Consider the following 24,621-nt stretch of genomic DNA (forward strand, 5'->3'; position numbering starts at 1 on the left):
CCTTTCCTCTTCCTCCCTTGTCTTTCCTGATCTGAGATTATCTGACACAGGGGCTGTTCACAGCACCTTGAAGATCCTCACCTATTCCTGCATTTAACTTGCTTCCAGGGTTGAAGCAAACCTGGGACTCATGCTGCTGTTTTCTGCTTTGTTCCAGGCCTGTCACACTTTGGGAAAGCTGGGGTTCAAATGCAGGTGGGCAGTTGAAAGCCAAAACTGATTCAGAAAAACAGTTTCCAGTCCCTCTTTAACAGTTGGGTGAATGTGAACAGCCTGACTTTGTGCAGACACAGACCCACATGTTTCTGTTCCACTTCTAACACATTCCTTCTCTTTGCCCCCTATACCTGCTTGCCTTGCTTCTGCTGACATCCCATCTGGTGGCTGTCTGGTAAGAAAGACAGGATAATTCATTGTCTAGCTGCCAGGGCAGCTTCTAAGGGCTTATGGCACCTGTGAGTCCTGAGAAATAAGGCTCTGGTGCACATGTTTTACTGCTAGCTCAGAAACTATGAGGGTAGGAGACTTGACTGATGAGAGATGAGATGCATGCAGGGTGTTGTGCTCTGTGAAGTGTGGGATCAAGCTGTAGAAGTGGATTTACCCTCCACATATACTTGAGGTGTGACAGTCTGTCTACTTGAGACCTGTGGCTCAGCACTGCTGATGTATCTTTGCACTGCTCTTAATGAACCCTGAGCTGCTCTGTTCCTGCTATCTCTCATTCAAGGAAGACAGGCAGAAGGTAGGCATAGCAGACTAGACATCTAGCTTTCCAGGCCCATTAAAGGAAAGGAAAGACAAGGAACAGTGCAGAGTAAACAGGCTTCTGTAAGCTTTGTTTCCAACAGGAATTAATTTGAACACACAAGACCTAGTTGATGACTCAGTAACAGAGGTGCACTGTTACTGTGCGGTAAGCACTGTATGAATTACTGTTGTTATTTCCCCTTGGTTTTTTTCCAGTTTATATTTTCCAGCTGGTTTCCTTACTACCTTGTCTTTCCCACCTACTTCTGCTTTAAGCCTGATTGCAAAGGATGTGTTCATTCTCTACCTTCATCCCCCAGTTGCTCTCCCCACTTCCCTGCCAGTAACTTCAAATTCATTTGCCAGTTTCAGTCAAATTTAATAGAGGTGTGAAAAGCATTAACTTGGCGTTAATTCTGAGACTTGAGGAAAAAGAAAGGAGTGACCACTGAGAAAAACAGTTGTCCAGTTGTCTTGCTTGGTTTGCCACTGGCCTGTGAGAACTCATGTGACTTGAAGCAAGACACATGCATCATGCTGCCATACAGTGCCACTGAAATATGTGGAAGGGAGCAGGGGAAATGGTGGAGAAGGTAAAGAGAGGGAAGGGGGAACTTCAGACATTGTAAGGGACATGAAATGGGAAGCTAGAGCTACCGAAGGAGGCGTCAGGACATGGGATTCAATTTAGTGGGAGATACTGCCAGCACAGGTTATTGCATGTTGTTCATCTGTGTTCTTCATTTAAATAATGAAAGCAATGTTCAGCCAAAATGTCATGATTTTTCTGGACTCTAGGCAAGAATGATCATATGCATAAGCCATGTGTTCATCCATCATCAGTGATAAAATACCAGTGATTTTTGTGGAATATTGTTCTTTATGCCAGGTCTGCTGCATAAGCTCAAATTCATACTATTTTGTGGGGCCAGGGTTTACAACCCTGAAGGGTTTCAGTGTTCCTTTTCTAATAGAGTTTCACATCTTCCCCCTCACCTGGAGAGAGGCAGTCTGTTAGGTTCTGAGATGCCTGGAATTGGAGTCTTCACTCATAATGAGTGTTGCAAAATTGTCCATTCTGAGAAGTTCAGTGCTGATCTTCCTCACACACAGCACAGCAATCAAAGAACAGCTCTGGAAGATAAATCGTATACAGATAAATGATTCCTTCCTTTGTGTTGTGCAGCCTGTTGCACAGAGCAGTGATTACACTGAACAATACACAGAATTTCGTCACCCTTAGCAAGATTCAGCCTCACTGTAGGAGGTATCACACTTGTCTGTTCATCTGGGGAGCAAAAGCTGTAAAGGGAATCCTTTGGTGTCTCAAGGCTGCTTCCCTTGCAAAATGAATCCCAAAGCTCCATTTTTCAGACAGATTACATAGCTAAATTGTCCTTGGCTGGGCAGTCACATCTGTTTTAGGACTGTATTTAGCCAAATAAAAGGTGGAAGGAATCCATCCAAGGAGAGGAAAAGAAGGGGGGGAAAAAGGGAAAAGAAGGAAAAGCTTATACGGTTCATATCAGCTTGCAGCTTCAGCCTTCTGGCTGCCTTGCAGTTCAGCTCAGGTCTGGAAACAACTAGTAAAGAATTGGGCTTTTTACTTAGTTTTCACTTCAGGTTTCTGACCCTTGCCAAGAAGAGGAAGAAATGGGTAGATAGTGGTACTCATTTCCCTTTGATTATGCCCTGAAAGGGTAAAATAGGCATCTGCATCCTTTCTTACTGTAGCCATCTAGTGTAGCTGGTGAGTCACTTCACCTCACAGAGGTAAAAACATTATTCCCCCTTCCTCTCAAAAGGTGGGTGGGGAGAGAGACTTTATGTTTTCAGGAAATGGTGGCTCTATGAAAAGAAGAGTTTAGGGGGAGACCCAGTCCAGTGTTTTAAAGACTCAGTTAAGTATATATGTATACGCAATGAACTGTACTGTGCAAGTAATGAAAAACAGGCAGGTGATACAAAGTCACAAATGGTTTTGTTTTATGGCACCACACTGAAAATAAATAGGCTTTGTTCACACAGAGATGCAGTATTTTTCAGTTATGTCATTAAGTCAAGAATTGAGGTCAGGTTTTTCCTCATCTCGTCAGAAGATGTTAAGTCTTTTTTTAGCTTTTACCAGCCAATGCTCAGAGTTTCAGTACTGGGTGCTGCCTGCCACAGAGCCTGGAGTTATTTCCAGTCCCAGTGAACAGTGATTTAGGTGAGGCAGGATGGCCATCACAGCATCACATCAATCTGGAGACACGTCTCATCACAACAGACGGACTGGCAGAGCCAGCAATCCCTGCCACTGAAAGACCCATGCTGGTTTGTGTATCGGTAGGGGAAACCCCATGGGCAGATGTGCCTTTTGGGCACTGGGCAGAGAAAGGTAGGTGTTAAAAGATGAAGCTTAGAAGGTGGGATAGGCTTGTTTGATTCAGTAATTAAGGTTGATGCATGCTTAGCTAGCTGTGGGATAAGCAGTCACTGCCACCCCGTTGTTTGACATCACCCTGATGGCAGCAGCAGTTTCCTCCTCTCCCACAGGACTGGCTGCAGGGATCACTGATTCACACCTCAGTGCAGAAGCTGATGGGTTGGCTTCAGAGGCTGGCAGACACAAGCCAGGGCTAAGCCTGCTCTTTTCACTATAAAGCATGTGGCTCCTGCTGGCAAGAGCTGTAGACTTCACCAGAGGAGCAGGAGCAAGGAGTTGGCAGCTTTAGTCTTCCCTAGCTGTTGGCTGCGCAAACCTGTGTCAGTGTTCTAAGGGGCAAGATAAAACCTACACAGATGTGGAGGAGGGAAAGAGCAAATGTGACTCATGCCATTATACAAAATGCCATTCTCATTGTTCAAGGTGACTTTAGAGAGGAGTTAGCAGTAATAAAAAGAAACTGAGTGAGGACCAGTTCAGGCTACAGATCTCAAAACTCATGCTGAAAATCAGAAGTATCTCCCATGAGAACGGGGGGAAGTTCTTACAGGGGTATCCCAATGGAGCCAGAATGTAGGATCCAGCTGTTCTGATTCTGTCCCTGGGATTTGTATAACATTGTATCTGCACATCTATTGCATAGTTTATGGAAATGAATTCTCTCATGCACATTTTTGTTATCCCTTTGTGTATTAACATCTGAGCTACATCACTTGTTCAAGAGTTTCCAGTGCTGTATCACTGATGAATCATGCCATGTTCTTGCTTTTAACCTGCATTTGTCCCTTGTCTTTTCGTAGAATCAGCCCTCCTCCCTTTCCATGCTGGACTTGCTCCATGTGGCTCGTGACATTGCTTGTGGGTGTCAGTACCTGGAGGAGAACCACTTCATTCACAGGTAGGTGAGCACATCTGTGTCAGCATGGACAAGGCATGACAGATCAGCACAGACTAATGCCCTGCTCTGTATGTTTATGTCCTGCTGCACTCTAGTGGCTGGATACCTTTAAACAAGGTAGATAAAATCAGAGTAATAGCAGCAGTCAACAGAAAAGCTGCTATAAATCAGGTTGCAAAGGTCTGTAGTTTTACCAGAAATTCTGAGTTATGTCTCAGTGCCTGCCTTGGATGCTCTGCAAATGGAAGCACAACCTTGTGACAGAATTATCTAACTCTCTCCCTATTGTCAGTTTTGCTTAGTTCCTTCCTGCTCATTCTGGAACCCTTTTTTTTCTCTCTCAAAGACAAGTAAAGCCAGAAGTGCAACACCTTCTGACTATTGTTACCTGCCCCTGCAGGTAACAGGGCTGTTTGGCCATTGGGTAGAGAGAGCTTGTAGTTCACTCTTCTGAAAGAGTTACCCACAAGCTATGCCTCCATGTCATTCAGATCTCAAGGTTTACTTCAGCCCCCTGAGATTGAGATGGAGCTTTACCTGCATGTGCAGGTTCAGGCATACCTTGTCTTCAGAGCAACACCTGCACATTGCTGTTGCCTCTGACAGTACTAGATCCATTTGACAATATTTGAACAAGCATGCAGGTCAGTGGCTCATTCCCCAGGCAGCTTGATATTGGTACTAGTACAATGCTGAAATCAGCCCCGCTGCTTGGAGCTTCATAGAGACTTAAAAATAGCTCCTGGGGTGAATGGAGGCTCACAGGAGGCCAAGCCTTTCAGCTGGAAGATGTTATGTGAAGTTTAAAGAGGAAATATTAAAGAGCAGAGCTGCTTTTGCTGTTGGGTAGATTGGAAATTGGGACCACAAACACTGACTTTTCTGGCTGCTGTGGGCCCTCTGCACTCAGAAAAGCAGGTAGTCTTCTTTGTTTTCTTTTTGGCTTGCAAAATTCTTGAATGATTAAGTGGATCTTCTCTTTCTGTTGCTCTTCTTCCCTTTCCTTGTAGGGATATTGCTGCCAGGAACTGCCTCCTTACCTGTCGAGGGCCTGGGAGAGTGGCTAAAATTGGAGACTTTGGAATGGCCCGGGATATATACAGGTAGCAGAGCTAAGTCCAGGGTACCCACAAGTAGCAGCTCCCTAAAATGAGGGAGGGAGCAGTGTTTGTGCAGGAGAGCAGGCCTGTGTGCTGCTCTGCATGACCCTAGCAAGGCGAGAGCCAAGAAACCTACCCTGATGAATCCCAGCTAATGCTTTTTTGGTGTTTGCCTTCACCTGTAGTGCTCTGGACACTTTTCCCACTCCAGACAGCTTTCTTTTGGGTAATGAAGTCTGATGGTGGTGGAAGGCATTTCCTTCCTCTTGTACTCTGTCCTCAGTTTCTGTACTTTCTCCACATTGAGTGGCATCGATGTGCTCTTTTGTTTTATGGTCCCAAGTCATTCTGAGTTTAGTGTCTTTCCTTGATACTACCCCTGCCCCTTTGGTTTGGTATTATCAGTAAATCTCCTCAATTTACTGCTCATAAAGGAGGAAAGTGCAGAGGAAGGTCAGGAAAATGTAATCACCCAGACTGGAATTCAGCCAGGACACAGGGTTAACTACTCTGCTCTTGGAAGAAGTGTCAGGAAATCTTTAAAGACCATGAGCAGTCAGGGCTGCAGTTTGATATCTCATCTTCAGATAGCACCTCCAGAAGTGTAGCACCATGTCCTGCTGTGCTGAGGAATTGATTTGCCTCTGATTCAGAGGAGGGACTACCTTGTACTCAGTAACCCGCACCATTTATTCCAGTGCCTTTCCTTCTTTTTATTTTTTTCTTGCTTGGGGATTCTCCTGTGCAATTACTAAGCCAGGCCTGGCTCTGCTTAACTGGAGATCTGACAGTAGCACAGCCTGAGATGATGCAGAGTGCTACCTTCACAACCCAAGTGTATCAGAGATGCTTCTTTTCCTCCTTCTTCTCTCTGCCTTCACAAAGAGGCTACACTCTGCCCCACTGTCAGATGGTACTCTGCTGGGACAAAGTAGCATCTGTCACACTCACAATCAGCAGAACTGACTGCCAAGATGAATGCCTTGGTGCTGAGCTTCAAAGGTGCCTTTGAAGTTTGCACATGTTTCTGTGTCCAGGAATATCCTCTGGATGCTAAGGCTGTGTAGTTGTGAACAGTGATACCAGCTGGCATGAGCAGCCTCCTGCAGCCACCAGCACAGGGCCTGGGGCTTGTAGGTTTTGTTTTCAATGGCAGTAACACTGAAGGACTGATGTAATTCCTGTCTCAGGAAGTGGGAAGCACAGGAAGTGGGTTTTGTACTACTGCCCCAGCTCTAGTGGCCAAGCACCCTCCTCCTCAAGCTTATTTTAAGAAAGAGGTTTGGATTTCACTTTCAGTCCTTTAGACTGGGTACATATGGGGTGGCCTTTATTTTTGGTGGGGATTCTCAAGGTGTGAGGTGAGGTAGAGGTCTTGCTGTGGCTAAAAAGGGCAAGAAGGTGGCTGTGCCAGCTGCACTGTGTGATTAATTCACGTAGGAGTATGCAGAGAAAGATTATTTGGGTTCACCAGATCAGGCCTAAAGCAAGGTAGATTACAGCAATCCTTCCATGGTCTGCCCATTTCCACTACTTTTGTGAGAAGGAACAGCATTTTATTTCATTTCTTTAGCATTCTCTCAGCCACACTGTTTTTCCTAAATCAGTCATTCCTCTGGCTCATGATTTTAATATTTGTAATTATGAAAATCCTAAATTAATGACATTTTCTGAATTCCTGGCTCTTTGTTTGGTTTGTTCTTTGCAGAGCCAGCTACTATCGGAAGGGTGGGTGTGCAATGTTGCCTGTCAAATGGATGCCTCCTGAGGCTTTCATGGAAGGGATATTTACATCAAAAACAGACACATGGTATGCTTCCTTTCCTTCTCTGTCCAGTCTGTCTGTGTTGTAACTCCTTCTGTGAAGTGTGAATATTTTGTAAAAGCATGTTCTGGTTCATTGCTCCTTTACTAAAAGAGTCTTGGGGGAGACAAAGCAACAGGAATGTCTGTGGTGTTAGCTAGGGAATGGGGAATGTTTTTATTGTACTCTGAGCTACAAGTGGTGGCTCTGGAGCTCAGAGCATCAGTGGGGTTCTCGGGCATGTTACTTCATACAGGATAGCTTATCCAAGAGGAAGAGTCTGTCATAAATGTTCAGGCCCCTGCTCCACTCAGTCCTGTCTCCAGCAGTGGCTGATGTCTCAGAAAAGCATAACCTGACTTTTGCATTTGTGACATCTAGTTGAACAGTGCTGAGTACCAAGACAAAGCAACTGTCTTTACCTACCTGTATTGTAGACTTCACTCACTGAATAGTCAGCTGTTGATATTCATTTCAGGCTGGATCCATGGGCTGTGGCCAGTGGGATGAGGTTCAAGAAGGCAAAGTGCCGGGTCCTACACTTGGGCCACAACAACCCCCTGCAACACTCCAGGCTTGGGGAAGAGCAGCTGGAAACTGCTCATGGGAAAGGAGCTGGGGATGCTGATTGATAGAGCTGAACATGAGCAGCTTGTACCCAGGCAACCAGGAAGCCACCAGCATCCTGGCCTGTACAGCACCAGTGTGGCAGCAGGGCCAGGGCAGTGGTTTTCTCCCTGCACTGGGTACTGGTGAGGCTGCACCTCAAGTCTTGTGTTCAGCTCTGGGTCCCTCACTACAAGAGAGATACTGAGGTGCTGAAGCGGGGCCAGAGAAGGGCAGTGGAGCTGGTGCAGGGCCTGGAGCACAAGTGTGATGGGGAACGGCTGAGGAACCTGGGGGGGTTTAGTGTGGAGAAGAGAAGGCTCAGGGGGGACCTTATCACTCTCTACAGCTGCCTGACAGGATGGAGCCAGGAGGGGCTGGGCTCTGCTCCCAAGGAACAAGGGACAGGACAAGAGGAAACGGCCTCAAGCTGCACCAGGGGAGGTTTAGATGGAGATGAGGAACAATTCCTTCCCCAGAGGGTGCTCAGGCATTGGAACAGGCTGCCCAGGGCGGTGCTGGAGACACCGTCCCTGCAAGTGTTCACACACTATGTAGCCAAGGCCCTCAGTGGCATGGTTTAGTGGTGGCCTTGGCAGTGCTGGGGAATTGTTGGACTGGATGATCTTAAAGTCTTCTCCAACCTGGTTGATTCTGTGATTAAATGACAAAGTCCAGCCTTGCAGCTTATTTGTGTCTGAATCCTGCAGCAGTGATTTGCACAAGCTGCTGAGCACAGACTCTGTAAAGGGCATTAAGGATGGTACTGCACCTGAGGGCATTGCCCCTTCATTATGGTCCTTCCCATGTATCCTTCACTCTGTTTTCCTTTGCTTCTGTATTCAGGTCCTTTGGCGTGTTGTTGTGGGAGATATTCTCTTTGGGATACATGCCCTACCCTAGCAAAAGTAACCAGGAGGTTCTGGAGTTTGTCACCAATGGAGGAAGGATGGATCCACCTAAAAACTGCCCTGGCCCTGTGTGAGATTTTAACTTCTGTATATTCATGTATATTCTATTTCAAATGCTATTCTCTAGTCAGAAGTTAATGACTTTTAAGATTGACCTTTCCATGGCTGTTCTGCCTTACTGGATTTGAGTGCCAATGACTTCTCTACTATTTAATTTTGCTGTCTGTTCTGAATAATACAGAATAATTCAGGGCCCCTCTGAGAAGTACTGGTCACTGCTTGCTTGGTCAGAGATGGTACAAGGTTTGTTTTAGGTTAGCTGGGAAACTGCAAGTGCAGAAGGGTGTTCAGAGGTAGGGAAAACTGGGTTCTGTTATCTGTAGCCCTTGCCTACCTTTAGTGAATTGTTCAAAGTATTCTGGGTGGGTGAGTTATTTCTCTGATGTGCTGTGAATTTCACCCCACTACTGGGCACATGTCAGTGGTGACCAGGACATCAGTTGTGTGACTCTGGGGAAGGCAGATCACTCTTACTTATTAGAAGTCAGAGTCATGATGGGTGTCTATTTTTTTAAGCTGCAGGGACCAGCTGCACTGTACCAACAGGATCTGCCATTTATGAGTATCTCCTGTTCTGCTCTTTCAGTTATCGCATTATGACCCAGTGTTGGCAGCACCAGCCTGAAGACCGGCCAAATTTTGCCATAATCCTGGAGAGGATTGAATACTGCACTCAGGTATTGCCTCCAGTGAGATGGGTGGACAGGGCTCTTCTTGAGATATGGTCTAGGCATGCCAGAACACAAGATGAGAAGGCAGCACTACATTACTGTAGTCAGCAAGCTAGGGAGACTGATGTCAGCCAGGCACCAGTGGCTAGGTTATTTCCCTCATTGGGTGGTTGATGCTTCTTGTCTTTCACTGCTGTGTGTAAGACACAGGCTTACACAAGCTTACAAAGCTTTACAAACAACAGACTTGTAGCTCTGCTTCTGCTTATGAAGGAGCAGATTCCACCAAGCAAAAGAACTATGACAGGCCTGAATCATGCACACTTCATGTCAGCCGCTTTGTCCCAGTGTTTACCCTTAAGACATGGTCAGCACTGAAAAGAAATTGTTCTGGCTTAGAGCACCCTTTGGTCCTGGCTTAGAGCATGTGGCTTCTGCAGCTGTCAGCAGCTCTCTGAATCTGACTGTGTTGGAGAAGGCAGGTGGAGACAGCCATGCTGCCCAGGGAGTGGGGATCCTAAGGCTCAGCAGTGGGAAGGGATGTGGCTGAGTTTCCAGGCAAAAATCTGATTAATTTTTTTTTACCACTATTTTTATCTTATGAGTAATGGAGTAGTTTGGGAAGTGTTTTGCTGCCTGCATCAGTGCAGGCTTCTTATATGGCATCACACAAGTTTGCCCTCTCTTGCTGTTTGGATAGCTTGGTCCGTGTTTCATGTGTGTTTGGATCCTGCGATTGGGAGGCATTGTTTTCTGTGATCTCCAGCTTGCCAGGGCGTTAAGCAATAACTGAAGGTTGCTCAGATCACCACATTTTCTCTCAGTTTAATTTTCAGAACTGCTTAAATAGCTCAGAACCACAGTCCCTATGGAATTGGGCTACAAGGGGTCTGCCAGATTGCCTTCTGCATTCCCATCCTCCCCTGTTGTGTGGAGGCAATACTTTCATGGCTGAAACTTTCTCAATATTATCTGTGAACGTTATGAACTTCGAGATGATATAGATTCCAAAACAACATTCCCACAGGAAATTTGGCTGGACATAAAAAGTGGTTTTCATTCTTTTTGTGCCTCTGCTGTTCTGTGGTGAGTTTCAGAGTTGTTGGGCTTTTATAAAGAGTTTGATTTTAAGAGTATCCCATAGCATCTCACAGCTAACTGCATTTGGTCATCCTCTACACATAAAATGTGAGCTCTGGATAGTGGGAGCGATGCTGTGATCATTGCTGACAGCTGTCAGATGTGTTGAGTTTTTAATCAAGCTCAAGCATATGTGATCATAGCAGACTTTTGAGAAATTCTTGTTGTTCTCTCCAACAGGATCCAGATGTGATCAACACTGCTTTGCCAGTAGAGTATGGCCCATCAGCTGAGGAGGAGGAGAAGGTAGCAATGTGCTCCGATGATCCAGAAGGAATTCCACCTCTCTTGGTCTCCACACACCAAGACAGAAAGGATGACAAGCAAACTCTGCCGTCTCCCCCACCCATGCCATCAACCATCACTGCTGGGAAACCCGTAGGGAAAGTGGGAGCCTTGGAACCACCAGTGCCAGGGAAGGTGCAGTCAGCATCAGGGGGAGGACATATCAACATGGCCTATGCCCAATCCAATCCCCCTTCAGAGCTGCGGAAAAGCCGGGGCTCAAGAAACAAGCCCACCAACCTCTGGAATCCAACCTATGGTTCCTGGTTTGCAGAGAAGCAGGCCAGCAAAAACAGTTCTGTGCTAGAGAAGGAGATGTCTGAGAGGGAAAATGTGGGACAGGAAGGAAACTGTACTGTGGGGTCCAACATTGTGACTGGCAGGCTGCCAGGCTCTTCCCTGCTATTAGAGCCATCTTCCCTAACAGCAAGTGTTAAAGAAGTGCCTCTCTTTAGGCTCCGCCACTTCCCCTGTGGGAATGTCAACTATGGATATCAGCAGCAGGGTTTGCCCTTGGAAGCCTCCACACCACCGTGCACTGGCAGTTACGAGGACCCTGTCCTTAGAAACAAGAGCCACATAACCCAGCAGGGGCTGTGAGAGCCCTCTACCCTCTTGACTTTCCCCCCCCATGGCCCCTGAGCCTTGAAGAGATGTCCCATTACCCAGTACACCACGAGCAAGGGATCCGACAGCATCACCTTCTGTTTTGTGCCAACTTGCTCCAGAAGTGCCACCCTTGAAGCCGTAATTTCAACTACCCTGAGAGGCTTCAAATCACTGGAGCCCAAATACAGCAAAAGAAACAAGGGGGAGGGAGGATACAGGAAAGATGTTACCTGCAAGGCCCAGCTGCTGTTGCATCAACTCATACGCATGGTTGTTGTCATGCCCTTCCTGTGAGCTTTTCCCAGTTGTGTGTTCTCTGCTTAAGTGTAAAGCTGCGGCTCACTGCCTTGAATGTTTCATGTCTGGGCTTTTCCATGCCAAACTTGTGGTTGCTGTGGAACACCTAGAGACCTCCTGCAGCTGGCAGAGGTTGTAGTGGGTTTGGGGAGAGCATCCTCTTTCCAAACCGAATCAGGATAAAACAGTGTGGATGGGTGATGCGATGGCACGTTCCTAAGTTGTGTTCCAGCTACAGTCCAGTCTTCGAAAGTCCTTGAATACACAGCGGTTTATGGGGGTGTTGGCAGGGCAATAGAAAGACACTGGTCACACTGCTTCGCTCAGAAGAGAAAGAAGAGGAAGCCTAAAGGATGCATGTAGATGCTATGAGGCGTTCTGGGTTGGGGGAGCATTGTTTGGCTGAGGTTTTTTGGTTGGTTTTTTTTTTCCTATGCTTAAGCACTAAAACTTCAGCACTAAAGCCCTTTAAAATTCCTCTGTCCTACAAAAGTAGGAGTATCCTTCATCAGGAACTTGTGCGTGTCAAGTGGAACCAAGGTGAAGTTTTGGAGGATGATGCCCTGAAAATGGAGAGCCACCTGCATACCTTAGAGGTTTACAGTAGCCTTTGACATACCCTGTACAAACAACAATGTAAAGGCAGAAGACGACATCATGCCACAATCCAGATGCCAGACACTGTATTTGAAGGGTTTAGAGCCCTTGTTCTTTTAATGAAACACATGTATGATAGTGGTTTAAAGACAAACACTGCATTGACTCATTTTGTACACCTTGTGCATGAAAAGTATTCCAGTTAAGTGTATTGTCAAAACATAGATGTAGGAAATAATTCATGTGTAAAGATGTGCATTAGTAACTTCAACTTAGGGTTGCGAAGAGCTGTTTTAGCATGAGCGCTATCCAAAAAAAGAGGTGCCTATTTCCATAGAAACAGGTGTACTGGAGCATCAGCAGAGGAATGTGAAGGTGTTCTTCAGTCCAGGACTCTTCGTTTCAGAGAAGTGATGCTGAATCTGGCCCTGGATTCAAACACTGAGGTAAGCTTCCTTCCTTCATAAGGGGTCAAACCAGAATCCACATGCACGTACTATGAACCTGGGAGATGTACAGATTGAAATCAGAGGGCTTGGGCTGGGCCACCACCCTTGTGAAAAGAACCTAAGAGGGTAGTGTGCTTCCCTAACCTGCCTTCCTGACCTCTCCAGTACACATAACTAAACCCCTTCTCTAGACAAATGCCAGAGCTGTATGTGGTGTGTTGGGAAGCTGGAGTCAGGGGCTGTTCTGATTTCATGTTGATCTGCTGGGGATCCATCACACTGCCACAGCGTGGGCTTGGTGGGGATGAGGAGGTTGCCCTTGGGGTGTCCTGCTGCTATGCACAGGCTTCTTTTGCTTGAGCTAAGTGAGTATTTGTAATTTCCAAGGTTATTAGGCTTGCAGCTCTTGTAATGAATTAGCCACAGGGGAGGCTTCTGCCTGGGTTAGGACTGTGCTAGTGTTGCACTGGTGTTTCTAGCTCAGTAAACTCAATGGTGCAGTTTTCTAGAGTCTCAGGAAAGCTGATTAATTCAGGAGCACTGTCAGAACAGTTTCTTACACTCGTATATTATTCATGTATATTAGCAATTTTCATTGAACTATTCCAGCTTTCTCATTTCCAGAAGGGCTGAGGTTCCACATGGCTTTTTTTAGCTCTTCTCTGCATAGAACGACACACTAAAGTTTTTGCTACCCTGTCTCTTATGTGTCAGTGCAGATAGAATCTAACCTGTATCCTGACAAGTGTTCTTAAATACATGAGAACAGAAAGTTGCTAAGTTAATGACCTTTGACTGTCTGAAATCATTAATTCTTGGAGCTGGGGCAGCAGCTCTGACACTGCCCAAATGTGGATAAGCCACCAGGTTATAGACACACAGAATGATTTGGGGCTAGAAGGGAGCTCATCCAGTTCTAACCCCCTGCCATAGGCAGGGACACCTTCCACTAGACCAGGTTGCTCCAAGCCCCATCCAACCTGGCCTTGAACACTGCCAGGGATGGGGCAGCCACAGCTTCTCTGGGCAACCTGTGCCAGGGCCTCAGCACACTCACAGGGAAGAATTTCTTCCTAATGTCTCATCTCAGTCTCCCTCTGTCAGGTTAAAGCCATTCCCCTTGTCCTGTCCCTGCAGGCCCTTGTAATAAGTCCCTCTCCAGATTTCTTGTAGACCCCGTTTAGGTTATGGTTTTAAAACAAGTTTTAAAAGCGCAAAGCAGCAAGAGGTGGTTTTAAGTTTGGGGGTGAAGGAGGAAAGGCTTTCCCCAGCTGTGGTGATTACTGCACTGCAGCTTGTGTGAAGTTATTTTTATCACAGCATTTCAACTGAAATAACTCTTTGCAGAATGGGAGTTGTAAAAATTGAAGGAGCTAAACACATTGCTGATTTGTACCTCTGGAATATGTGAGGAGATGATTCTGGTCTGGGGAAATGCTGAATTACTACTGAAATCCTCTAGTCTGCTGGGTATGGCACACTGAGATAAATACTGTTCAGCACTAGCAGCTGGGTTTAAGGAAGCTTCCTTCCAGTGTCTCCAATGTTTTGTTGTAGGGGCTTTGTGTTGTGGGTTGGTGGTTTGGGTTTGTGGGGGGTCTGAGGGGTTTGGTTGGTGGTTTTTTTTGTTGGGTTTTTTGTTTGTTTGTTTTGTTTTTAAATCTTCCCTCTGAACTCTTGGAATTCAGAGGAATTCAGGAATCTAATTTGGGTTTATGCTTAATGTAAAAAACATCTCTGAGCTGTTCCACAGCAAGCACTTAGTTTGTTACCCTGTGTGCTGTCCAAGCACAGCACCCTGGTTTGCAAAAATTGGTCTGTAAATATTGATACTCATCAGATCTTGCCAATCCCCCATTGAATCCTTCCACACCAGGCTTTGTGTTGTAAGAAGAAAATTCAAGCTACTTTAAGCCTCTTACTCATTTAAACTTGGGTTTTAAAAATGTAGTTTATTGAGACAATGTCAGCTTTTGAAAGGAACTTGCTTTTAAGACTGTTAATCTTTTTCACTGCTAATATTTTACATCGTGGTCCTATGTGTCTTCCTCACTCTACAGTGGAAAAGCAGGAAGCAGTATCATCTACAGGACGCAAAGCACGACTGGGTTTAAATCTTACGCTACCACCCCTACACTCTGGAAATGGCTTATTCCCACATGGATGGTAACCCGTTTCCTGTAGATTTAGGTAGGTTTTTGATTCTGTAAGCTGGTGAAGGTGAACTAGATTGGGGTGCCTGCTTCTGTCATGTGCCTGGAAATGATGCAAGACAAGAAGTTTGGGTGGTTCTCCTTCCTTGAGGAGTGGTGGCAGGCGAGGGGCAGAGGACACCTCAATGAGGAAAGGCTGAGAGCATTGGGGTGGTTTTATGATGCAAGAGATCTGAAATGGGCTATGAAGGATTTGACCTTTAATGTCTGCTCCTGTTACTGGGCCTGATTTCTGGGTGACAAGAACCTTGGCACAGGAATAGCATAAAACAGCTTTCCACAGCAGCAAAGATGGCACCGTTTGTCCCAGAGTTAAACCACATTACAGGAAAATGTCCAAATTGTCTGCATCTGGCTTCTTTTAGTAACAAGCTTCATTATAGGAGTGTCTGTTTCATGTACAGCAGTTTATGCAACATTGTTTATAAAGGAAGGGCCTGTGCACTTCAGGGATACTATGAAGAAAATACTAATATATGGTCATTGAGTATTTTGTATTAAATAGTGTATTTGTATTGTAAACAAGTGTAGTGAACCACAAGGCATGAAGACAAATAAAATGACTGTAGCTGGCTTTCTCTGTGTGGAGCTGTGTGGTGATTGAGCAACTTCAGTGGAAGGGCTCTGGGCATCAGTCTTTTACTTGAAGTTACACAAGTATTAAGGTACATGGGCACAAAGAGGAACAGGCAGGGTGTTAAAAGCATGGCAGCCACTCCTCAAGCTTCATTGTGTTGTGTCCGCACAAAGGAAGGTGTGGGTCCTTCTAGTGCGAACCACCAAGGCTGGCTTTTACCTACAGGCAAGGGGCTGGTATAAAAAGAGAACCAAGTGTATATGGTTGAAGAGAGATGTGGGTATTTTTGTTTCTCAAAGTGTGTATCTTAAGACAGCATTTGTCTTTTGAGTCTGGACATGAGTCAGGTCTGATCAGAAGCTGTATTTTACTGTAGTGGAGTGCCACTGCTGAGTCCTTCGACAGAGATTGGAAGAGGTGGCACAAGCCCTGCAGTACTCACTTTTTAACCCTTCCCTGTACCACTCCTCTGCCAGAGATAGGTGCTTTCTCAAGAAATGGTCTTTGAAATTAGGGCTGACTTATCTATAAACCTTCTTCTTTACTTTCTTATCCACATGCTAATTTTCCTGCAGGACAGAGCTGTGGTTTAATTCAATGGACTTTTTTCCAGAGCAGGTATCCAGCAGGCACATCTCTTCTCCCTGCATTACCCACACTCTGTTTCCTCCTTAACTGAGAAGGGAGCTCCCCTGTGCCAGACTGGTTTGGAGATGGCAGTTGCTCTAAATCCCATTTTTTCAAAGGTGTCTGCACCAAGGCAGGAAAAAAAAAGGATGGAGGTGAGTGCTCAGCCATGTGGCTTTCTTGGACACAGTTTCAGTTTCCACTTCGTGTTTGACAAGGCTTCTGCAAACCAAACGCTGAAAGCAGGGATGTAAATGCCGGTCTTGCCACCTATGCAGCACTCTCCCAGGTAACTCCACTAATGTAGCAGAGAAATTAGGTTATGTTTTGCAAATCTGCATGCCAGCTTTGGATCCTTGTGCCTCAGATCTTGCTGGATAGCAGGACTTGTGAAGCACAGGCTCCCTGCCCAGAAAACCATTAACTGTATCTGTAAAACAGTCACTGAATGCAGCTGGACTGAACTCACGAGATCTGAATTCCCCATTCTGGGACAGTTCTCTTCCTGCCACACCAATGGCCTTTCTGGCCAGTGTCCAACAACTTAAAAGACTTCATTGCTAGGATCACTGAAGAAGTGCATTTTCTAAGGAGAATCCTTGAAATGGTTGTTTATAAAGCAGGTAATATTTAGTCACCTGGTTTATAGGGACTTTGAGAATCATTTGTCTTTTCTAACCAGTCTGGGGCTATGATCGTACAGACCTGAGCAGAGCACCCAATTTCAAACTTCACCAACAGTTATTTTCAGACTCTTTCTTTATGACCTGCAATGTCCTCCTGCCAGCTGAAGAAAAGGATTATGACAACTTACCTTGGATTTAGGGAAGCACAAAGCCCTTCACATCGCCAGCTTGAAGACAGCCATCAGTAATCCTTTCTGGAATGGAGGTACTGATTTATTTCTGTTTCAGGCCACATGAATTTACAGTGCTGCTTGATTCCTCACAGAGGATTCTTAGTGCTACCAAACCAGCTCCAAAACTGATAGTGGTCCTGACTTGATCCCTCTATGCTACATTGCTCTAGCTAATCTTAAGTCAGAGCTTTCAGGAGAACTATGTACCTGGCAGATGCTGAAACTGAAGTGAAAAGCATGCTACACTAATGCTCAGAGGGTATCCTGTCAGCATTCAGTCAAGTTCTGCAATCTTTGCTTGACCAGGCCACTGACGCTGTGTTTGACAACTGGCAGTCTCCCCCAGTGAACAAGGAGATAGACAAAACACGTCTGGGTTATATTCTACAGCTGCTGTTCCATGCTGCATCCTGTTACCATAACTTGTACTTAAGACCAGACCTGAGAGTATGTACGTTCTGCAGCGACCTAAGAAAAATTCTTTTTGACACACTACTCACCAAGGTTTCATTTTACTGAGACCAGCAAGAAACAGGTATTGGACAACATAAAGTTCAGCACATCACTGAATATCTGCATCTTCAAATATAAAGCATTATTTTTTTACATTTAAAAATGTACAGCTTTTATACTCAATTAAAAATTCCCGTAAGTTAGAATACAATATGCACTATTTTAAATACAGGTCAGGAAAAATAGGTACAGCAGTCACTTAAAAGAAGTTGGTAGCAGCAGAATTCTGTCTAAAAATAGGATATTATGATGTAATTTAAAATATCACTTCTTCCTGACTCACCCTAACTATTCTATGATTCTTCAAGTAGGTAAGAGCAAGCAGATCACTTAAGAACAACATGACTGTTCTGAAACACAAAACCGTCCTGCTAAGGTAACATTTACATATGCTGAGCAATTAAAATACATGGTATGTTTAAAATATGGACAAAACATTATCTATCTGTTTTAAAAGGCTGATATGCAAATAATGTCACATCAAGGCATGTTACAACACAATAAAACCATTCTTAATTTATCATGAGCCTCTACAAGTGATTTCTACTACAAACTATTCCAAAAGAAACGTATCACAAATAAATCATGTTAATAGCTTGCTTGAAGACCCTGCATATAATCCATACCTCTGGCAGGAACTACCATGCTGTATTTATACAGACTTTGTATTTATGATGAGGCTATTAAGTAATGTTAAATAAAGTAGAGGTTTATCTGCATTTAAAACCTGATACTTGCAGCTTGCAGCACACGAAAGGGAAAATACTTCAAAACTGAGGGAAAGCTCTCCAGGAGAGTGCAAAGTGCATTACTTTAAGAGTGCTTCTTATACATTGCTCCTTCTACAAATGCATACAGCAGAAAGTGCTTTTTACCATACAGCCTGACATGCAGCATATTTGTGCTTTTTAAAGGCATTTTGTTTTACTGCTGCTGTTCACAAAGTTAACCACAAATCAGCCCTTTTGTGTTCTGGTGAGAATAAGAAGGGGAAAAAGAGGAGGGATCTGAATGGGAAAATGTAAAAATACTTCACAACTGCTTGAAAAAGGAGTCTCATCCTTTTTGCTTTCTTATTGCTAGCAACTGGTACTGGAACTGACAAAGTCCCTGGTACCCAAACTAATGGCACTCATTCACCACCTCCTCTCAGTTCATAACCACGCAGAGGAACGTCATTTAAATACTGCCTGAATCAGTAAATGATTCATGAAAATAATGTTAGAGAATGCTGGACATACTGCAGCGTTACTCAAACAATACAGCATCTTACACCCAAGACACTTTTGCAATACCTTTCCCAAGCAAGGGCTGTTTCAGTAAGAGAAACACAATAGTGGTTTTACTTCTTAATGTGACTTTTTAAAATCTATATATATTTTTATATATCTATAAAAATATATTATATACACATATATATGCTAATATATATGTAAAATGCAAATTCAGATTTAATAATTTAAAAATAAGTTTGCATTCTAGATAGGGTTCTTGTGTGCTTTAAAATATGTATTTCCTATTGTATGAGCACATCTTGGCTCAGCAAATATCATCTACAAGTTTTGCCCCATTAATCCCACGATAGGTTACTCTGCTAGGTCGAACCAGGACCCCGTGGTTCAGCTTACAGGTGAAGTAGCGCTTCTCCCCCACAGAACCATCATTCTTTCCCTTGGCGCTTCTGAGTTCCAGTCCAAGCCATATCCCAGGTGCAAAGTCTGCAGGACCGATGTATCTGATGGTCCCCATTTCATTGGAGCTGGTCAGAAGGACCTGGGAGCCTTCATGCAGCTTCACGGGTCCCTCGGTGTTAGCTGTAGCGGTGCTGCTCCAGCTGCGCCGTAACACAGAGCTCTTGGATCTAGGTAGGAAAAGAAAACAAAAGTCATTTTCTGTGAAACATCCAGGGCAAAGCTGTAATTCAGTGAAGAGGGGGAGAGGGAAAAATCAACTCCTTTTTTTTATAAAATAGGGTTTGGTCTCATGTCACTGATAAAACATGTAATAACATTACCAGGCTTGTACACACGGCACTCTGAAATACCTGGGAAATCCAAGTTCCTTTCACCTGATGCTAGGACTGACAATTTTAACCGTAGGTGATAGGAGTGGTAAGTTAAGAAGCACAAAACATTTTATTTGGGGCTTGAAATTACTTAGCTAAAGCAACTTTTAACATGCAAGCAGATGACCAGGACAAAGTGAAGTCCTTTCACAAGACCCTCTGAACTTCACCCAGCTGTGTGAAAATACAGAGGTTTGGAAAATACAAAGTGATGATCAAGACTGTACTCCAAGATACCCTCAGAAAAACAATCTACTACTGCTTCACTTTGGAAAGACAGAAAATTATAGAGGTCTAGATATTACACATCATAAAGATTTTCTTTCGAACAAGAAACAATAAAGCTAACAGGCAGCTCACCCAAACATTTTAAACTCAAAACACTCACCTAACAAAGGAGTTTCTTCTGTTTATCTCCTTCTGTGAAGATGCAGAAGTGGTGCTCAGACTGCGCCTGAAGCCTAAGTGGAAAGGTTAACAAGCTGTGTAGGACTTCAGAAAAACACTAACCAACCAACCCAACCCAGCTCTTTCTGAACGCCTGTTCTTTTACACTGCTTCCTTTGCTTCATATTCTCCCTTCCCATTTGAAAATAGGGATGAAATGTCTCGTGAAGCTAAGAGTCCATAGCATGTTTAAACATGTTCAGATTTTTAAAGACAGAAATGAAACGAACCCAACAAGGGTAACGTGAAGCAGCCTTTTACAAAGAGCTTAGGTAAGGAAAAATAACTACTTCACATATCTCAAAAATGGCCCAGTAATTTCATACAGCTCCCTCCTACACCAGTCTGTTCAATAATCTCAATTTAGATTAAGGAGCAGGTTCAGTTTACGGTTAACACTGATTAGAACACAATACAACAATAAGGAAAATGTATCTTAATCTTAACTCTGACACCATTATTTCCACCAGTATATGGTTAGTACCACCTAATAACAGTTCCTTCTGCAGGCTATATATTTAAAGAGGGACAGGCCAAACTGACTGGTGCTTGAAAATCTGTGTGAGAAGGTGGCTTTGTGCAGTAGGTGAACAGTAGCCTGCAGTAGGCTGCCTGAGCCAAATCACAGTGTCTTACACTCCTACCTGGAAAAGTGCGATTTATTTTATTCAATGAAGTTTCTGAGAGAGAATCCAGAGAACCTGTCAGTCTGAAAAGCAATAGCACAACAAACAAATCATTTTAACTCAAGTCTGAACAAAGCTACTTCTGGTATTCTTGTCAAATGTGAGTTCAATTCTGATTCTTTCCCTTCTCCATCTGCTCCCAAGAGCCACAGACATTTCAGCTGTAATCAGGCCAGTAAGTAACAGTGTCCAGAGCAAACTAGTCTTGAGTCATTTGCCTTTTACTCCACAAGAGAGTGTGTATAATTTTGAAGCGAGTTCTTCAACCGTTTGCCTGAACAGGGTGTTCAGGGAAAAAACAAGAAAACGTCTGGCAGATCAACTAGATACAAACACTGAACACAAAGAGCACAATACTCCTCAGGTGTTCTTCCTGACAGTTAAAGATTTGATCCTGAATTTAAGTTTCAATGAACACAGACTGTATCAGAAATGGAAGCCCTGGCATGAAAACACTTGAAGTGGCTGCAAGTGAAACAGGGGGAGCTACATTTTGAATTCAGGCTCTTGCTTCCAAAGAGCTGTTCTAAAACCCATCAGGTTTTTAATGGAGGTTATGCAGTTCCATTAGCAGAAGAAAATATTTCTGTCGTATCTGGGGTAAAACTTTGTTTCCTGCCAGAAATGCATTAAGAAAGCATTTGGCAACAAACATTAAATCAGCTTCAGTGCTTACCTCTGTACACGAGATGGTGGTGCAAATATACCATGTCTGGGAAGGCAACTAAAGTACTGGATGCCTCCCACAGAACCATCATTCTTCCCATGAGGCTTGTCCAATTCAATTCCACACCAGAATCCTGCATTTCAAAACAGTAAAATCATGGTATTTTGAACAAAACACCACAGCTTTACTTCATACAGACAGCTGCTACAGTTGGGATTCACCCACAGCAAGGAAAACAGCTTCTAGTTAGAAACTGTCTAAATCATAATACTAAATATATATATTATAAAATAACTATCTAACTATATAAAAACATATAGCAGAATAAATCTAAAGCTTATTATCTTGATATTTCTATATGCTTTCAAGGAAGTTAATTGATATTTTAATTAGTACAGAAAAGGTAAACCTGTTTTTATATATATATATATATATATGTACACACACTGAAACCAAACAGAACGTTACTGAATTTAACAGTGGCTATTTGACGAAGAGTCAGGAATGAAGCGAATGGTGATTCAGGTTTCTCTCTTCAGCCTTATGACCATAAGGTTTATGCCTCATCTGAGATCATCAACAGTAAAATTAAAGTTTTGATATTAATTCATTTCTCTACTCCATCTAGCAAGTTATAATTAACACAAATTGCAAGGCTGGCTGTGTGATATTGAGAGAAGGGTGTAAGAATCAGGAGTGGCCAGCAATTCATCTCTTACCCGACACTGAACAGGCATCAAGATGTTAATAGGCTTGATCATTCATTACCTGTGATAAATGGGAGCTAATTACGTAAGGGTGCTAAATTTCACATTCCATTAGTCGTCCTTATGCTATCCAGCCCCAAAAGATTCAAAATTGAATTCAAGTCACTTGGTACTAAGGCACTGGATAAAATGGTAATTCTAATTATCAGCTCAAGAAACTTGGGAATGACAGCTTATGAATTAGAAGGGCTCGGTACGCCAGGGGTTCTCCCCCCTCCTGTTTTCAGAATGAAAGAAAGATCTGCACTGCAGCAAATGAAATAAAAGTCTGGGAAACTTCCAGAGCTTTGATACATATTAAAATAGAAATACCTAAAAATGTACCTTTGCAAATGGTGAGGATCTGGCTCCTTTCCAAGCTCACTCCTTACAATACCATGTTTCTCAAAGAACTGTTGCCCAGTGTGAAGCAGAGCAAGCAGGAGGAAGCTGTTGAGCAGCTTGCTGATTTTACACTTGTTTACACTTGCAGTGTATTTGGACAACCAGTTCTCACTGTTTACTTTGTAAGTAGCAATGTGAAGGTTGGAGCCATCACACCAAAGAGCAGGATCAGTTAATCACAGTATCTTCAGCCAGTTCTGCCTATAGCAAAACTGGGGGAAAGGGGCAAGAAGGAACAAAGCATGTACAGAGCTTGTGCCCAGTCTCCCATTCCGCCGTTCTCACTACTTCATTGTAAAGCACTGATGCCACCAAGTGTCGCGATGGAGAATTGCTGCTCACGTACCAGTCAAATGGACCTCATTTAAACTAGGTACTAGCGCTAGTACTGACCAACTGGTTTTGCAGTGCCCTTGCACTAATAGGGTTATAGGTAAGGCCATAAACATTATAGAGTACGGTTACAAGAAACAGAAGTCAGAAAATCAATTTCTAGAATTTAGAACAATTCTCTTTGCACCTGAAAACACCTGGCTTCATTGCAGAGTGGTTTATAGCAAGGGAAGGGTGGGAGGAACTGAAAAGAAGGATTAGAAAATGATGGTAGGGTTTGGGGCTTTTCGAGATGCTTGAACTTGTCCTCATCTGTCCTGTGACCTAAAGGTTTGTTAGGTAAGACTTACTTAAATGTTCACAATTCCCTTCTTAAAGATGCAAAGAAGGTCAGAACAATACACGTGTATGACATGGTAAGAGTACCAGTATTGCAAGAGATGAACTGTGTCAAAAGGTGCACTACAAGAAGTAAGGAGTAAAGGCATGTGATCTCAATAAACTGTACCACTTTGGAGACTAAACAGAGGCTTTCTAGTAAGCTCTGTAACAACGCCTACTGTTTCAACCTCAAAATACTGCTCACAAGTAAGCTGGTTTAGAGACAGATAAAAGTCACCTTTTAAACCAGTATTTTTTTTCCTGGCATTCAGTGAAATGTAGGAGAGGAAGAACATTGAAACAAATCAGTAAATTTGGATATTTTTTTCAGAGGGAGGAAAAAGATGGAGTTCTCTCAATGTTCACATTTAAGCTATCCCACATTGATTCTACAACATACACAAAGAGCTTTGCAAATACCTGGTGCAAATTTTGTCATCCCACAAAATCTAACGGTGCCTGTTCTCTGTCCTACCACCAGGACTCTGTCTCCAACCTGAATTTCTCCTTCACCAAAAGCATTTTTCCTTGTGGCTGGAGAACTATAGAACCCTGGTCAACAGAAGAACAAGATAAGCAAATTAGTGACACTGTATCTTTAAGAAAGCCTTCAATAGTGAGCCAAGGGGTAAACAGAGTACCCATCTTTAACATAGTGTGCCTTTAACAGACACACCACAGATTTTGCTTAGACAAAAGAATTGCTTTGCTTCAGTGTGACAGCTGTGGACTGCAGCCTTTTCTCTGCAGCTGAAAGGTACAGTGACCAACTATGAGAACACTTTCTTCCCCTTGAAGATGTGCTTAAAAACGTTTTTAAAAGTTTAGGTTATGGTTAAACTACTTCCCAAGTGTCTGTCTTGAACCATCTCAGTTTCTGAGCCAGCACAGGTAGCTGTACGCAAGCACTCAGTACAGCAGTAAACCCCCACCTGTGAAAACACACCTCGGTATCTATAGACCATACCAGCACTGATTTTAGATGAGGCAGAAGACACTCGGGTCACTGCCTTCTTACTGCTGCCAGTCAAGTTCCTCTTCTTGGAGTAATTCCGTTTGCCTTCCAAGGAGGTAGTAGAAGAGGAAGAGCTGGTGTACTCAGGAAAACCTAAATGACATAAATGGAAATAGTCTATTAGAGGCCAGAGTTGGAAAAGGACAGATGAAACAGAAGGGAAAGCTTCTGTAAGAAGGAAGTTAACTGTTCTCCACAGTGGGCAGAATACAAAGAGCCAAAATTAGAAGTTGTTAAGCAGCAGTTCCACAAACTCCTGTCAGGAATGGCATAGGTGTGTCTGCTCCTGCCTTGGGACTAAGGTGATGGGTGAGTGTTAGAAGAGGTCTTCAAAAGCCCCTTCATTATTACTCCGTGAAAGTTCTTCTAAACAATCCCAAGTATATTTTAATTAAATTATGGGTGCCTTACTTAGTAGAGAGATCATTCCATCAGACTTCCAGCATCCAGCCTATGAAATATCTGATGAGAAGTGGAAGGAA

At 43.8% G+C, this 24,621-nt stretch overlaps 2 protein-coding genes across 4 annotated transcripts in view; one reads left to right on the forward strand and one right to left on the reverse strand.

Annotated features, from left to right (window-relative positions):
• Positions 1-15,392, forward strand: part of ALK (ALK receptor tyrosine kinase) — a 316,863-nt gene extending 301,471 nt beyond the window's left edge. Inside the window, exons 25-31 of the mRNA XM_034060986.1 lie at positions 3,979-4,076; positions 5,087-5,179; positions 6,885-6,986; positions 8,433-8,567; positions 9,144-9,234; positions 10,549-12,602; positions 14,666-15,392. Coding sequence (XP_033916877.1) covers positions 3,979-4,076; positions 5,087-5,179; positions 6,885-6,986; positions 8,433-8,567; positions 9,144-9,234; positions 10,549-11,253 — 1,224 coding nt within the window. The 3' untranslated portion in view covers positions 11,254-12,602; positions 14,666-15,392. The remainder of the gene's footprint in view (positions 1-3,978; positions 4,077-5,086; positions 5,180-6,884; positions 6,987-8,432; positions 8,568-9,143; positions 9,235-10,548; positions 12,603-14,665) is intronic.
• A 1,985-nt stretch (positions 15,393-17,377) lies between these two features.
• Positions 17,378-24,621, reverse strand: part of CLIP4 (CAP-Gly domain containing linker protein family member 4) — a 44,713-nt gene continuing 37,469 nt past the window's right edge. For all 3 annotated transcript variants that reach the window (XM_034060868.1, XM_034060867.1, XM_034060869.1), the window contains 6 exons: positions 24,092-24,232; positions 23,545-23,676; positions 21,269-21,392; positions 20,551-20,615; positions 19,848-19,920; positions 17,378-19,255 (listed from right to left, as the gene is read on the reverse strand). In XM_034060868.1, the coding sequence (XP_033916759.1) occupies positions 18,934-19,255; positions 19,848-19,920; positions 20,551-20,615; positions 21,269-21,392; positions 23,545-23,676; positions 24,092-24,232 (857 nt within the window). In that variant the 3' untranslated portion in view covers positions 17,378-18,933. The remainder of the gene's footprint in view (positions 19,256-19,847; positions 19,921-20,550; positions 20,616-21,268; positions 21,393-23,544; positions 23,677-24,091; positions 24,233-24,621) is intronic.

Source organism: Melopsittacus undulatus, chromosome 3 (assembly GCF_012275295.1).
Source record: "Melopsittacus undulatus isolate bMelUnd1 chromosome 3, bMelUnd1.mat.Z, whole genome shotgun sequence".
Taxonomy (NCBI): Eukaryota; Metazoa; Chordata; class Aves; order Psittaciformes; family Psittaculidae; genus Melopsittacus; species Melopsittacus undulatus.